The sequence below is a fragment of the Perna viridis genome, chromosome 7 (assembly GCF_037379345.1).
Source record: "Perna viridis isolate PV_CMFRI_1.1 ecotype Kerala chromosome 7, ASM3737934v1, whole genome shotgun sequence".
Classification (NCBI taxonomy): domain Eukaryota; kingdom Metazoa; phylum Mollusca; class Bivalvia; order Mytilida; family Mytilidae; genus Perna; species Perna viridis.
This window is the reverse complement of record NC_142451.1, coordinates 22,915,148-22,931,286: the sequence shown is the minus strand read 5'-3', so window position 1 is coordinate 22,931,286 and position 16,139 is coordinate 22,915,148. Positions and strand designations below refer to the sequence as shown.

Genomic DNA, 16,139 nt, shown 5'->3' with positions numbered 1-16,139 from the left:
TGGTAAATGTGTAGCATAAGCTTGTAAGCCTTTTTCAAATTTTACTGTATTTAACAGTAAAAAAGCTACATTTATTCAAATAACAGATCATATGCTTTATAGATGTATCATATGCTACATTTTCTTTCAGCATGTACAAAAAAGAAAAAAAAAACACTTTTGAACCTCAATGTAGCCATGGGTATTAAATTGAATAAATTTTCATGATGTAAATAATTTGGAATTGTGGTAAACCATACAAAATAGACAAATTAAATGAAGAAGATAAAAATCTTAACACATAGAAGAGCTAAAACCTCCAGTACTGAATGGTAGATTTCAAACTTGATAATGATATATAAATAAACCAAGCAAAAATGCCAACATTTAAGGAGGTAGACCTATGGTAAGGGACATAATCTTGAAATCAGTGATATGTTTGTATCATTTTCAATTTAACCAAAGCATATCAAGATTTCATATGAAACATGAATTCAGTCCAAGTTACATGAGATTGATGTAAAATGCTGAATACAAACGTGCCAATGATTTGTAAGAGTTGTGTCCCTTACCCTAGGTCTAGATTCTTAAATATATAAAATGAAGAAAAAAAAAACAAAAATAATTAAGTCTTATGAAATAGAAGCATCCCATAGAATATATTATGATGTTACATAATTAAATTTATTGCAAATGTATTGGTTGGGTTAAGGAATATATGCATGGTCATGGAATACTTTATACACAGAAATATGAGTTACACTGTAAGTAGCCCTAATAGGTCATATAAATATTCATGTACAGAAATTTTATCAAAATGGAAATAAGTCTCATTTGAAATGGTATGACTATCAGTATCTGATTGGATAAATTTCTCAAGAAATGTTACATTGTATATTCTTCTAAACTATGTCACTTCAGTATTTAATAATTATTTTGAACTGGTATGAGATAGTTCTTGATGATGTAATTACTTTCCTGTGATACGTTTTTGGTTGTCCCAAAACATACAGATGCATGCGGTATCAATTTGAATATTAATAATACCATTTTCCATTTTTAAGATAATTCAAAAATTCTTTTGGTTCCTTAAATTGTTAGTAACGGACATCTTTTTATGCTATAAGTTACACAAATATTTAGTAATTTGGATATGTAATTTTAAGATCATTTTACAAAATTGAGCGTGAATTGTTGACCCAAATTTAGTTATGGGTTTAAATTTTAGTTTACAGAAATAAAAAAATTATACAAATTATATCTTTCAATTTAACTTTTTAATACACTTTACAAAACCAAAGATGTCGCCTGAAGATTGAACCCATCACTTTTATTGAGAAGAAATCGTGTCATTTCTGTCACGGATGAAAATGGAAATATAATAAAATTAGTGCAATCAGAAATATGAATAAGAACTATACTTTATATTTAAGTTTCAGATCGATTTCATTGTAAAGACAAAAATACAGTGGGCAATCTATGAGAAAGGGTTGGACCCCCCCTCATATTGGTGGATAATTTTGTTAATTTCGAGCATCTGAAACATCTCCACTGTTTCTCAAATTCTGGACCCAACCCTTTCCATTTTCTCCACTGCTGTAAAACAATTAAAGTTTTATCCTACTATCTGGTTAGGATTAAAAAAACAAGTATCATGAAGTTTTTCAATACCATAACATTGGATAATTAGAATGTGTGACAAAGAAAATGTCTTACTGAATACAAATTAAGTTCTAGTTTTTATATAACCAAGCGCGTAGCTGAGGCCAAATTGAAGTGTAGGCAAAATTACGGCAGGAGGTCTGGGGGCCCAGCTTAAGGCCCCCAGCAAGTCCAGGGCAGAGCCCTGGTAGGGGGTCCGGGGGGGGGGGCGAAGCTCCCCCGAAGCTCCGCGGAGATAGCGTTTTAGAGCATTATTTATGCCTCTCCGGGATGTATTTTATCTCAAAAAAAAAAAAAAAGAAGTGCAGGCAAAAGCTCTTGGCTAACGGCAGCTACGCGCCTGAAAACTCTTGAAATTGCTTTTTTCGTATTATGAAATTTGGACCAATGCAGAGGCTTATTTTCAGTTTCGTATAACTCAACAAGGTAGATTGGACTATTGAGGTGTATGTACAAATCCTTGTTTTGGTTTGATTAAAAGTGTATTTGATGGTGATACCCGTGTTTTATAAAATTAATTCTGTGTTTAATGAACAGGGCATCGAATAGTACTACGGTTGATTTTTTTTTTTTGGTGAGGCATTCTCTATATCTAGGACCTCCCTTTCCATGTAAACGTGATAGTCGGGCTGCATATTTGTTTGTGGTCCATATAAAATTCAAACAATGCAAATGGTAGAGGGGATTCATGGTGTCGATAAAACCACCGAACAAATGATAATTTTTGCCTTTATATGCTGTTACTTTACGTGACGGTAGTCCTTTATGTATTCAGATCTGTATTTTGGATATTCTTACATGTATGTCCCATTGAAGTCCCATGAACCAAACCGAATCAAAGAACGATAACTGTGACAAAATTCATACAAAAAATATGTTTATCTTGAAAATGCAAAATAAAACCTGAATGACAAATTAAGATTGATTATGGGTTCTGTGACGGTTTCTGCTCTTAAAATGTAAGTGAATTTAGTGTGTGTTTGACATGCATGAATCATATCCTGCCATCCGATTATACAAACACACGATGTAGAATAAATTATAGCTGTATTTGTGTCTGGTTGCTTGATATATTCTTTTTATATATTTTCCATATCGACCTGTGTATCTACACAAGACTTTCAAATAAAACCCAAGTGCTGATATTGGCCGGAGATAATATTAGCACGTTTATACAAGGGACGATACGAAACAATGCGATGTTGTAATCTTTCCTATATTTTTGAATCATTGAAAATATTGGAATATCGACAGTCTTATGTTTGCTCGATCAAAAACTTCAAATTCTGTCTTTCCATTCAACTTATACAGCTTTCTTTACTCGAGTGTCATCTCGTGAGTAACATGAAAACCGCGATATAATTAGGCATGGTATAGTGGTACCTGAACGTGTAGTTCAAAGTTTTAAAACTTCATCAACCTATATGCATTTATAAATCTTACCATGAACACATGTGTTTGTTTATCATAGTATTTACATGTATACATGTATGTAAATAAGCCTTGTTATATAATGGGTTAAGGCATGGGTTTTAAATGGTTTTAGCGGGAATAGTTTTAACGATCATCTATAGAAGTAGTATTAAGATCAACGGCTGCCTTTCGTACAGTAAAGTTCTCGTCATGTCAGATGAAGAAACACTTCTTCTTGAAGACCCTCCGAGGGTTCGTTCTCAGCCTACACCAGAAACAGGACCCAGTGTACCCACTTCTGATTTACATAATACGTTTCAGCTGTTTAAACAATACATGGATGGGAAGTTAGTCGACAGAAGCTAAACTCGTACAGGAACAGGATGTTATGTCAAAAAAGCTTAAAGTGGATGAGTTGTTAGAATTGAAGCATGGAGGTAACAAAATCCATTTTATTTTTAATGTGAATATGTACAGCAGATCCTCTGATTTAAAGGCATCCTTTGACCCTGACGAACCCAATAAGCGTGATGCAACAAATGTGAACAACAACATGTACTTGAGTTCACTTGTTGATATTTAAATATCTATCAATACCCCACTCTACTTAGTACCTATTTAGCAATTAATTAATCATACTAAGTGATACCTCCAAGAACAATAAGTGACTGATCGATTTATTTAGAAATACGCTATACGATCTAGTATATTATTTATATATACAAGAAACAATTGAGTATCATGAGTTTCTTGGATGAGCCTGGTCTAGATTAGTTTAGAGTTAGAGATTGGAGATTGTACATGTTGTAGCTAGCTGTCGTTTTCTACTTTTCTTTCATTTATGTATTGTAAATATACCATAGATTTATTATACATCCTTAAACTCTAATTTTTCTCTTAAAAACTATATGTTATGCATCAAATGTTCTATCTGGCTTGAATAAGCTATATGAGATTGTCTGTTAGTTTCCAAATGATACCCTTAGTGCCAAGATATTGCTAGATCTGATCTGATTGAATAGGTGAATGATTCGCCTTGCTGATTCATCTGCAGCAGGATGCAGGGAATACGAATCTAATCATATAGCATCGGACAGTGAAAAATAAGAGGTCCGTCAAGCAGAATCTCGTGCTATGGAAACCATGAAAACAAAGAATCGCCTTATTCCGTATAAAATGTCTATAGACACTACCCAACCGAGTCGGTCGGTAATCATACTTGTGATCAAATGTAGCCCCGTCAGCCCTTTTGTGCAGCCGTTTTGCCTCTTATGCAAGCAGCCTAGCCACTGGAAAAAGAATTACCCCTTCAACAAAGCAGGAACCCATGATAGTACATCAAACATCAAGTTGAAGTAGTCAGTCTATTGGAGAATTAAATGATTGCTCAGGTATATTTTCTGTTGGACACTGGGCTTTAATGCCCAGAGCTATAAATGGTGATTCCGTACTTGATGACTTGGCCTCATAATAACCTGAGATGATGTTGTCCTCATAGGCGTCGAACACACAGAGGAAGTAAACATATGCATTTAATTCCTGGTGAAAGTAGTGTAATTTACATTCGTTATCTTCGCTAACAGCTGGTCAATTGCATTTCGCACTATACTTAAAGAAGACTATGTTATTGTGCAAATCATAAATATCGAAACTAATCTGTTACATGTTCATGAAAATTAAATTGAAACAAAATAATTTCCTTTCCTTTCCTTAACTAATTAATACCGATTCATAACTAGGGTATTTGAATATTTCTCTTTTATCATTCGTGCGGTCGTAAGCTTGACAAGACGACATGCTTTGGTGATTAGATAAACAGGATTGTAGAAATATTTACGGAATATTCTTTGTTTACATATCATTTGCAGTACTTGTATCAGTACCAAACCGACTTGGTGATGTCACGAGCCAATCGGAAGCTATCAGTAAAAATCATTGAAGTTTGCAAATGATCTTCCTTCAAATAGGAGAGTTCTGCAAGATGGCTATCCACATTCATTTTAAAGATTTCGAACTTTGCATAGCATTGAGCATTTTATAAAAGCAAATTTTGCATTAAAGGTTATTTATTTTTGTTTACGTGGGTATGATTTATCATAAGAGCCTAACTAAATGCAAAGGTAGTCTTTCCCTTTAATACACTTGTCGAAGTTAAATAATTGGGATAAATTGATGAAGCGATTTACGCTACTCGTTGGGCTTATTTACTGACCGGTTTTTCGGATCCATGTAACTCATATATGATACATTCAGTATGTGAAGGTATATAGATAGATCATTGGACACACAATTATCACGCCAATCATACGAAATATTATATCAAAATATGGTTCAAATACGAACAATTTAATGGATTTGTGTATAGCCACTATGTGCCTAATTAGCTATGCTGGTTTCTTACGTTTCTATGAATTTGTTAGTTTAAAAGGGTCAATTATTCATTGTAACAATTCTCATATAACGTTGATAATTAGCCAGACCGATGTTTATCATGACGGTAGAGATGTTATTTCTAGGGCAGAGTTGGATACTTCTTTTGTTGCTATGCTAGAGAGGTATTTGGAGATGGTAGACATCACATATACATCTCAGGAATTTATCTTTAGCTCTTTATGGTTCAAAAATCAAAAACGGACGTAGTATGATTGCCAATGAGATAGTCATCTACCAAATGCTAAGCAACGAACAATTAATCTTCTACAGGACACGGTCTTCAATGATCCCATACCATAAAGCAAGCTGTAAAAGGCTCCAAAATAAATTTCATAAATATTCATAAAAGACGAAAATCAACATACACTATGGACAAAACTTTTACGGATAACATTTAACATAAAAAAAAAAACAACAACAACAACAACTGGACTACATGTTCCTGGCTTGGGACAGGCACATACCGTATGTTGCGGAGTTAAACATGCTTGTGAGCGCCCAACTCTCCCTTTACCCTGGACAGTAATGGGGAATACAACAATAAAACGAACTCTAAAAACAGTCGAATTCGGATTTAATTCTTGAAATCGATACAGAATACAAACATCTTAACGAATAGGACGAAGCAGATTGATCAACGAAAGTAATAATGACAAATTGGAAGGAGACAATAGTAGAAGAGTTGTAGAATTGGAGATTTGGAAAAAGATTCGACGACAATTTCAATATTAAAGCATAATCTTAACTATGAACTAAAAAAGAAATGAGACAAAAATTACAACCATAAGAATATTGTCGGTGATTTGTATCATTTACACGAAAAATTTAAAGGTTCTTTATTAACCATTACCATCAATTACTTGACCAAAAAATTAACAATGCAGTAACCCAAAATCCAAATAATCCAGAAGGTTTGAAAATAGCAATTCTTTTGATTTTGCCTCATTTGTTTGGTGATCATTTTGGATGTGATACATTGTGTAATTACCAGCGGAACCCAGGAAACTATACAACTGTACACACAAGGGCCTACCCTATGGTCAAGATCTAGGTGTTGAAGCATTATTCGAAGATCTATCTTGTCTATTTGAGCAGTACGCTGACAAGTTGTCAAACTTAGGAAGCTCTAAAAATGTTAACCATTAAACTAGAGAGTAGCGGCAGCGGTAACACAGCAAAATGAAGGGACAAAATTGCAATTTTACAATATTTAATATGAAGAAGACAAGAAGACAAGATATAGAGTATGCGTTAGGTGGACTGCACCAAAATGAAAAAAAAACCATACTGAAATAAATCCGGTATACCCGTAACAACTGTTCACCCAACCAAAACACGTAATAATAATAAATAGGCAAATAGTATTTGGGGAAGAACATGTACATACGGGTAGTTTTCCACAGTTTTTACCAATGGAGCAACAAATAGGAACATCCGGATTCATATTTTGCACACTAAACATTTCTACAGTTTCCTTATCGCCTAAATTGTGCATTGAATTCGCTATATTCTCTCATAACTCATAACTCGACATTTGCGATATTAACAGCATTTAGCAAGACTATCTCGTAATAAGCGAGTGGTGACGCGACAAAAGACGTTTCGCACAAAGATGTCATCAAAATTCCGGATCAATTGCAGGAAAAATAATGGATACCCATATATGCATTAGACATCAGACATAAAATAAAATCATTTCAGCAAAAAACTTCTGTTTGACCCCTTTGTTCTATATTTAGTAAAAGTAGCCATGTTTTTTCAACGGATCAAAATCCCTATATCAGTTTTATGCAAGATACTCCAAGGAACATTCATACCAAATTTGGTTTAAATTGGTCAAGTAATGTCAGAGAAGATTTTTGAAAGAAATAACATTAAAAAAAGCAAAAAATATCGAAAAGGGGCTTAACAGATTAAAATGACAAATTGACTACAGACAGATCTTATTATTTTGAACACTATAACCATGTCAAAATTTTGCTAAACCAAACGATTTTTGAGATATATGCGAAAACATCTGACTGATCCCTATGTTCTATTTTTAGTAACAGCGGCCATGTTTTTTCAACGGATCATAAATACCGAAATCAGTTGTATGCAGGATACCCAAGGAAACATTCATACCATGTGTGGTGCTAATTGGTCAAGTAGTGTCAGAGAAGAGTTTTGAATAAATGTTAACGAAAACGGACGACGACGACAATGGACGCCAAGTGATGGCAAAAGCTCACATGGCCTTTGACCAGGCCTAGGAGAGTTAAAAAAGCAACGACCGTGTGTCCATGTTACTTTTATTTTGAAGAAGTTTTAATTTGATACAAATACGTGTTATTAAATAAACGAATACACATAAATTGTATACGTAAAATATAGCAATCAGAAATAGAATGGTTAGACATTGCTACATGTACTTATAAATCGCCTTCTTCGTGAAAAAACAATGTTTCTCTGCCTTTTCGGTATTTTAATTTCCTTTTCCAACTATTTTCAATTCATTTTAAATTGAAGAAAACAACTGTGTCCAACAAACAATGGATGCCGAGTTATTTTTTGTGCCATATAAAACTATAATTTGCAATTGAATATGAAGTGCAACTGCCCTTGATCTTTATAAAGTATAACTATTTTACTTTTTTGGTACAGCATTTTTATTGAATAATCCGCTTTAAAATATTAATTTCTACTATCAAGTCTCCGATACTATGATAAAGACTAATTCGGTAGTTATCCTTTCACTGCCACATATGATGCGTAATATCTACATCTTTGAAAGAGGTTTCTCTTCATTTAGTGGTTGGTCTCCAAATAATATCTTAGTGAAGGCAACTTTGCTTTTGTCACCACTTTTCTCAATAAGAAACATAAGTTCAGTAACATTATCCGTAGTTTGCCACAATGAGACTGTTATCTCGTTGCCAACGAAAGTTTCTCCAACATATTCAATGGTGAAGTGTTCAACCGGATAGCGGGCAATGTCCCCAGTGAAATGCACAAGATTTTGTGTTGTCGAAGCAACGCATGCACAATCAATACATGACCTGATATACACGGATTGACTTGTGTGATTATTAGCATCATAGTCGCTGTAACGAATAATAGTTTTATATTCAAATTTTTTTTCATCAAAATGAAAATGTGGAATGGGTTGCTTTTGAAGTATAGAAGAAAAGTCCGGACACTCCATGAAGACTTTGATATATTCTTCAGAATGACTTGCAGTTTTTCCCGTTTTTCTATCCAAGCCAGCAAACTTAGTGTAGCGTTCTGCTAAAAGTTCATTTTTCCTTCCATCGTAAACTCGAGTGACTCTACTGAACGTAGTTTTTCCTGGTTTTCCTATACTAGTTTTCACCTTAAGTTTAACATTTGAAAATTCACTATACCTATAAAGAATTTTCTGGATGGTCATTATTTGTTTCAGAATGACGAATAAGACATTCGGACCATAATCGCGTGCTTCTTCTTTTAGTATTGTTATTTCAGCAATGTCAAATAATGCAGACAGGTTCCACGGCGTTAAAACACCTATAATAAACAAATTAATGAATTTAATTTTTTTCACTGAAAAAGCTTTTTTGTCGAAAGTAGATATAAGGTACTTGATGGTTTGCATTCGTATTACCTGTCCCACATCGTGTCGAAAGTCATATGAAGAAGGTTAATTAGAGCAGTCAGATCAGTACAACAGATATTATTTCAGAGTTGATCTGCTCGAATATTGATAAAGGGATAGGTTGGTATACTTATGTTTTTAGTTTTTACCTCATAACCTAACCTTTCGTTTTCAGCCCCCAATCCCCGTCATGATAGTATTTCCCAATCACTAAAGAAATTCTCCATTCTTCATAGAATCCTGTCACGTTTTCTATGATTTGCAAGAACCAATTGTTTTATAAACACCGGCTAGAAATCAAGAACGATATGTTGAATGCATCAAATGCACCAACGTATAACCTAAATCCAAATAAAAAGTTTTAGTCCTTGACACCTAAGCGTAGGGACTTACAATTCATTATTGACACAACTAATGGTTAGGACACTATAATGCACAAAATTTGAAATTTGAAAGATAAAAAATCAGGTATCTGAAATCTGATGAAAAATGCAGGAAGGGATTTTCTTACGAATCTTAAAAAAATTTTAAATCGCACCAAAAGTTAAAAGTCGATATTTTAGGGTGTGACCCTTAATAACTCGAAAACAATAAGTCATTTTAAAGATATCTAATTGAAAGTATGCTGGCAGGTATTTTTGTGAGGAATTCAATAAAAAAAATCAAAATAAGACAATTAGTACCAAAGTTGACCCCATAACACGAAAATCATCAAATATACGGATGCATTTCCTTACCAGAATAAAATAAGGAACACAATAACAAAAATAATCAAAATCCGGAAAAAAAACAGACATTCTACATGGGTTTCAATAAGACACCTAAAAAAACTGACAATACAAGTAATGAAATCCACGGAAAAGAGAATAATGACAAGTAAGTAATATAACGACACAAAGACATAAAATAACACTTTTCTTCCCTGCGAAGAGACGCATAAAATTTGAGTTAGGGTTGTAAAGTGCCAATTTCAAATCAATCTGTAAAGTGCAACAACCGAATGTATAAAAACATTCATGAGGCTCACCGTGATACAACTGCAGCATTTAAAGCTATGTGGACTTGGGTCAAATGTTGACACAATATTCGTTGTTGACACAATTAAGCATATTGGCTACTGTTCATTATGGACACAATACAGCACATAATTTGATATGTAAAAAAAATCGTCTTTAAGGGTGGTGTTCAGAATCTTTGCCTTCGATCCCTATAACTAAAAAAAACAGTAAGAGATGTTATTCTGATAAAAAAAAAACAAACGCAGGGTAGTATTTTCATGAGAAATCCAATAGAAATAACTCAAAAATCACTTCGGCCCTTTATAACTTGAAACCGAAAAAGATACATAGAATATAATTGGAAATTACAGGCAGAGATTTTCACAAGGAATCCTATGAAAAAATATTAATCAGACCAAAATAAAAAGATTGGTTTATAGGGGCATGGCCTCCTTTCGCTTTTTGTTATTCAATTCGATTTGTAATAAACTTTTTCATTTGTCGGTTCTCTTTGAGCAAACCAAATTATTTTGTACAACTTGCTTTAGTACAATGACGTCATTAACGTCGATCGGTCCATATTCCGCAATTCAAATACTGTAAAACAAAATATCGTTTCGAGAAACGCGTTTTTATTATCTCGAAAAATGTAACAGCTGTCTGAACTCTTATTGAAAAAACGCAAGCATAGTTTTTTTCATTAGGAATCCAATAAAAAAAATCGACATTGGACCAAATGATATTAAAGTTGCTTTTTATGGACGTGGCCAATATCATGTCCCTTTAACTCCAAAAGCTATCCCTAAAACAAAGGGACAATTGAATTATAAAAGTCATGTTAAACGTTTCAATGCAGTATAAAGCGAAAGTTATTGGACACTAACAACACAAGAAGTCAGGCCTAGGGTGATGTCATTATACAACATATATAGTCCGTTACTGTTTCTGAATGTGGAATAAAAGTGATTTTGGTGAGTTTTTGAAATACATTATTTTTAAAGACTGCTTCTGCAATTTATATGAATACGTAAATACAGATTTCCAAATCCTCCCTGTTCAAATACCTGAAGCCCATGAATTCCTGGTTCCCCATCTTCCCTAATAGAAAGTGATAGTAAGTTTATCCCGTACGAATACTTTTTTACCTTTTCTATCGTCAAATTTGATGTCCCAGCCGAGGCATGTCGCTTCAAAGTTGAACCCATCCCTTTTATTGATAATAAATCTTGTCATTTCTATCAAGGATGAAAACTGAAACTGAAAAAAATTAGTGACATTACAAATATGACCAAGAAATACAAGTAATATTTCAACTTAATTGAAGTATAAAAGTAAATGCAGTGACAGCTTCATGAGGGGGTCTGGGGTTTGAATCTCTCCCTATTTTGTATGTCCTTTTCTTTGTTTCGTGCAATTTATGGCAAATAATCAGCAAATAACAGCCTGTAACTCCGATTTTTTTTCCTGAAATCCTCATTTTCCAAAGTCTTTGGATCACCTCTGAAGTACTAATATGTTGTTAACTTGTGGTGATGTCAAGGTATTGTGTGTAATTTTTGTAAGAATCTGGCAAAATGGGAAAATTCAGAAACATGCATGGTGAAACCCCGTTGATCTGACAATATAATAATTTCACTCAAGGATGGGCGTTCTCTATTTTAAAGTTCATCTCTGCATCACAGGAAATACTAAAAATAATCAATAGAATTTTAGAAGATCAGGTTGGGAGTTATCTGCCCTTGAAATTATAGTGCATTCAGTGAAATTATTAGGGTATGCTATAAAGGTCTGGAGGTGCTATATAGGGTAAACGATGAAGTGTTTAAACAAACACTTATAATGTATATACAAAAAGTATACTTTAATCTTAATATATAATATAATGTATTACTAAAACAAGTTTCACATGATACAAAACAAGATAATGCTTTGAGAAAACTATGAAAACGGAATTATTGTATCATGGAATGGATCTCGTCATCGTATTTTTATACAGGCTTGTTGTTTTTCGTTCAATTTGCAACTTTGCAATTAATAACAAAAAATTTTAAAAAGTATACATATCAAATAATTTGGACAATCAGTAAGTGATAGAACGAAATAATGAAATAACAAATTACCTTTGATATTGTCGATTTTAACTAGACATCTTAAACGTAGGCTTCTGGACTTCTGGAACAGTAAATAATACGACAGGATTAATGTTATCACTACAAACGTTTTATGGTCGTCATTAACTCGTGAACCGTTCATTGTGTCTATATAATTTTCCTTTTCTCATTCGTCTATCCCGGACGTTACAATTGTTCAGCAACTCGACGGGTGTTTCTAGAAAAGCTGAAGACGTTTATCTACCGGAGTACGTGGTCAATACTCCCAGGTTTTAGTGAAGTTCGGGTTACTCATTTCCTTTTTTTGTACGTGTTATTCTGGTTGTTTTATGTCCTTTATTGTTTGTGTTTTTTTTTCGCTGTTTAGTCTTTATCATTAGAGTACATTCTTTTTATTTCTGCTTGAATCTTCGTTCCTTAATTACTCTTTTAATTGTACTACAAATATAAACATACTAGTAGTCTTCATAATGTGATGTTTCAGTTAATCATGATTATAAAACTATCGCATGACCCTGATATAAAGTTGTGTTTAGTACTGAACGCAATGCCAATTTACATTTATTCTTTATTCGCACAAAACAACTTTATACCAAGCTATGTCATATAATCAATTAGTTAGAATTAGTTCTTAAAATTTTAAAATTAAATGAAACGAGCTTAGGGGACAAAAAATTGTGCTTTTGGTTTAGGCAGTTAACTGGAATATTGACAAACGTTCAAACTTTCAATCTGAAAACATAGTCACCTGTCGATAGGTGTCCAAGGTGGTTGAATCCTTTTTCGGTTCACCTTTTTGATATCAGCATATTTCCATGATTTCAATCAAAATTTATTTTGTCTAAACAAAAAAGTAGAATTACTGACAAAAATATATATTTCAACGTTTAATTATTTTGAATATCGAATAAATTCCTTCAGATTTGTTTATTGAGAATTACATCAGATGACTCAATTAAGGATCATCAGCAGCCAGCTATGACAATTGTATGAACATCTTTACTCGATCCTTACGTTATTGAAGAGCAAAAAGCAATGTACACAGAGTGGAGGTTCTATCATTTTTAATATTCTAACTGAGCAGTATTAGTCACTTATTTGCATTAACCAAAAAATGACATTTTATTCACAAAATATATTAGGTACTGGTTCATAAGCGAACATTTTCTTTTCATTGCAGTGTCAGTGATATTCTTTTCTTACAGTATCTCATTTTCAGTTCCAGAGATATTTTTCGTTCCATTTGTTATTTATCAAATCAAAAGTCTGTCGCTTTGACATTTTTTTCAAAAGAAAATTGAGATATATAGTTGTCAGTAGCTAAATATATAAAAACAATAAGTTGAAGTCATTGTCAAATTATAATTATATGATCATATTTAGAACGTTAACAAAAAAAAAAAAGAAACATCCAGTTAGTTAATTGATAGACAAATGTATTGTCTGATTGACAGTTTACACTAGTTGAAATAGATTTGTTCCAATTTCAATACAAATCTAGCTAGGCTAAAGAGTAATTCAAATACCTCTCTAGGTAGAAATCCGCCCAACATTATACAATGTGTCCTACTTAACTACCACAAAGCACCTTTGTGATTCTATTAGACACCCGCTTTTAATTTTGAATAGCTGTCAATTATGATGGTGGATGGTAAATTCAAAGGTAGATGGACATCATAATTGACAGCTGTTCATAATATCGGGCTAATAACCAGTTATTGTGGCTGATATCAATTTCCAACTTTCCGTATTATACTCAGGCAATTAAATGTGCCACCAATGACAATCATATGGTTTGCATTATATAATTATCATATGAATCGACCACCAAATTATCATTTATTTCAATTTACATATGATTACCGCATGATTATCATATGTTTTCAAACCAAAATTAACGTATGACTATCACATGTTGAATATCTGATGATTAACATATGATTACAAATTATTATCATATGAATGGAGCTACATATGAGTATCATATGTGGCACATTTAGCTGTATAAATGGGATAAAAATGTCCATATCACTACCAAATATGCAATTATACGATTAATTTTCTTTTCCTTGATATATTTGAGATTTTTCACTATACAATATGCAATACACGTACATGCCAGAAAATATTAAATTCATTTGTACTCAATCTGGAAATCATCGCGATATGACCTGTTTCTGATACACATATATTTGACATTTTCCGGCAAGTTACATGTATACGTATTTTATATAAATTTGATATAAGAACATCGACAGAACTGTTTTCGCTCGATCAAAAACTTCAATTTCTGTCTTTCAATAATCGTGATTCATATTGATGGAATGCAAACCATTTTAGCAAGTTTTCAAAGTGACGTAACACACCAAAACACGAAAACCTGGTTTGCGGTCTCATTGGGGAAAGGAAGAACAGTAAAAATTTTACTTTGAAACTGCATCTTAGTATCTACCTTTCGGTAAGAATTTAAATGAGTTGAAATAAATCATTAAAAAGTATCTAAGTACCTATACCGCTATAATAAATCAAATATTTGAATTTGAAGTATACTGCTGTCCATTGATCCAATCTGACAGTAAACCAGTCTGTTGGGTTGACGAGTTACTTCCCTTTGCTCAAAATTATAGAAAAAACAAAGTCAGGAATATGGAAAAGGTCTATTACATACCGCTTTAACCTCGCCGTCACGGTACTCTACACAAGTCCTCTGAGGGCTGAGATTAACTTATGAATGCAATGGAAACGTGTACACCATATTTCATCTGTTCAGCAAAATAATCTTGCTTACAACTGCTTCATCCTTTAGGAAAGAGAATTAAACGAGATATGAATGCGTAATTATAAATCTCCTGATATATAAAAAGATCAACGCCTACATTACACGAGTTATGTGTATATATTTACCTGTTCATTGAACCAGTAGACTGCTGAGCTGCTTATTACTTCCCTAGACATAGATATCTATTTATAACAAACTGTATCGACATAAGTATGAGCGGCCGGTCATGTCGTAATTACGCTACCATTCCCACGTGACACGAACGGCCGCTAAATTCTCAGCCACATATATTTAAACTAGATGCAACTAAACACTTTGTTATATGGCAAGTCAAACTGGACAAAAATAGGTGTTTTCTAATATTAAAAAAGTGTTTTTAATGGGATTTCTAATGTTAAAAGTGTTTTTAATGGGATTTCTAATGTTAAAAGGATTTTTTAATATAAGCAATTGATTTGATGTTCTAATATTGAAAAATGGATTTGTTTTATTCAATTACGAAATTTTAATATTGGAAAGTCATTTTGTAATATCAAAAATGTGACCAATTTTGCAATATTGCAAAATGAATTTTTAATGTAACAATTCCATTAGTAATATTACAAAATGTATGATATTTTATGAATATCTAATATTAAAAATATTATCTAATATCAAGTAAAGTTTCTCGATTTCAAATCCACTTCCAGGTCAGACATGTGTGAGAGTTTAGAAAGTTTACAACCAATTACGAGTTACATCGAAGAAAGATAATTGTTTTTTTTCTCTACAAAAACTGTGTCGCCTTAATGTTAGAATTTTAACAAAGAGAATATTTCTACTAAGACTTTTTACGTATTTATTTAACAGAGAAATAGTACGTATTTATTCCAGATGTCATGAAAACTTTACGTTAATACTATTTGTGCGAAAATCTTTTATATCACAATTAATCGTCGAGAGCTACTATGGGATTTAGTAATTGAAAACTTTGATTTGCGATTGTATTGTGAACTGTTCAAATACGATGATGAAACCGGTTACCAAATCCTACTCGGTCGTGTACAGAAGATGACTTTGTTGACAATGAAGACTGTCTGCTATCATTAAACTATGTCAGATCCATGTTGTGAAATGTGTAGTAGAATATGGACGAGCGCTACATCGTCTCT

General features: G+C 32.8%; 1 protein-coding gene across 9 annotated transcripts; it reads right to left on the bottom strand.

The window, feature by feature from the left end:
* Positions 1–7,764: 7,764 nt before the first annotated feature.
* Positions 7,765–15,243, bottom strand: LOC148611846 (uncharacterized). 9 transcript variants are annotated; one of them, XM_088592786.1, is made up of 6 exons: positions 15,114–15,243; positions 14,878–15,009; positions 12,958–13,050; positions 12,219–12,270; positions 11,244–11,355; positions 7,765–9,012 (listed from the first exon to the last, which is right to left on the bottom strand). In XM_088592786.1, exons 5-6 carry the CDS (start codon positions 11,329–11,331, stop codon positions 8,246–8,248), a joined length of 855 nt encoding a protein of 284 aa, XP_088448912.1. In that variant the 5' UTR covers positions 11,332–11,355; positions 12,219–12,270; positions 12,958–13,050; positions 14,878–15,009; positions 15,114–15,243; the 3' UTR covers positions 7,765–8,245. The 9 variants fall into 9 exon arrangements, with proteins under 9 accessions (XP_088448912.1, XP_088448915.1, XP_088448914.1 ...); XM_088592789.1 differs by having other exon boundaries at positions 11,244–11,333; positions 15,114–15,238; XM_088592788.1 differs by having other exon boundaries at positions 13,002–13,050; positions 15,114–15,238.
* Between the last annotated feature and the right edge of the window lie 896 nt (positions 15,244–16,139).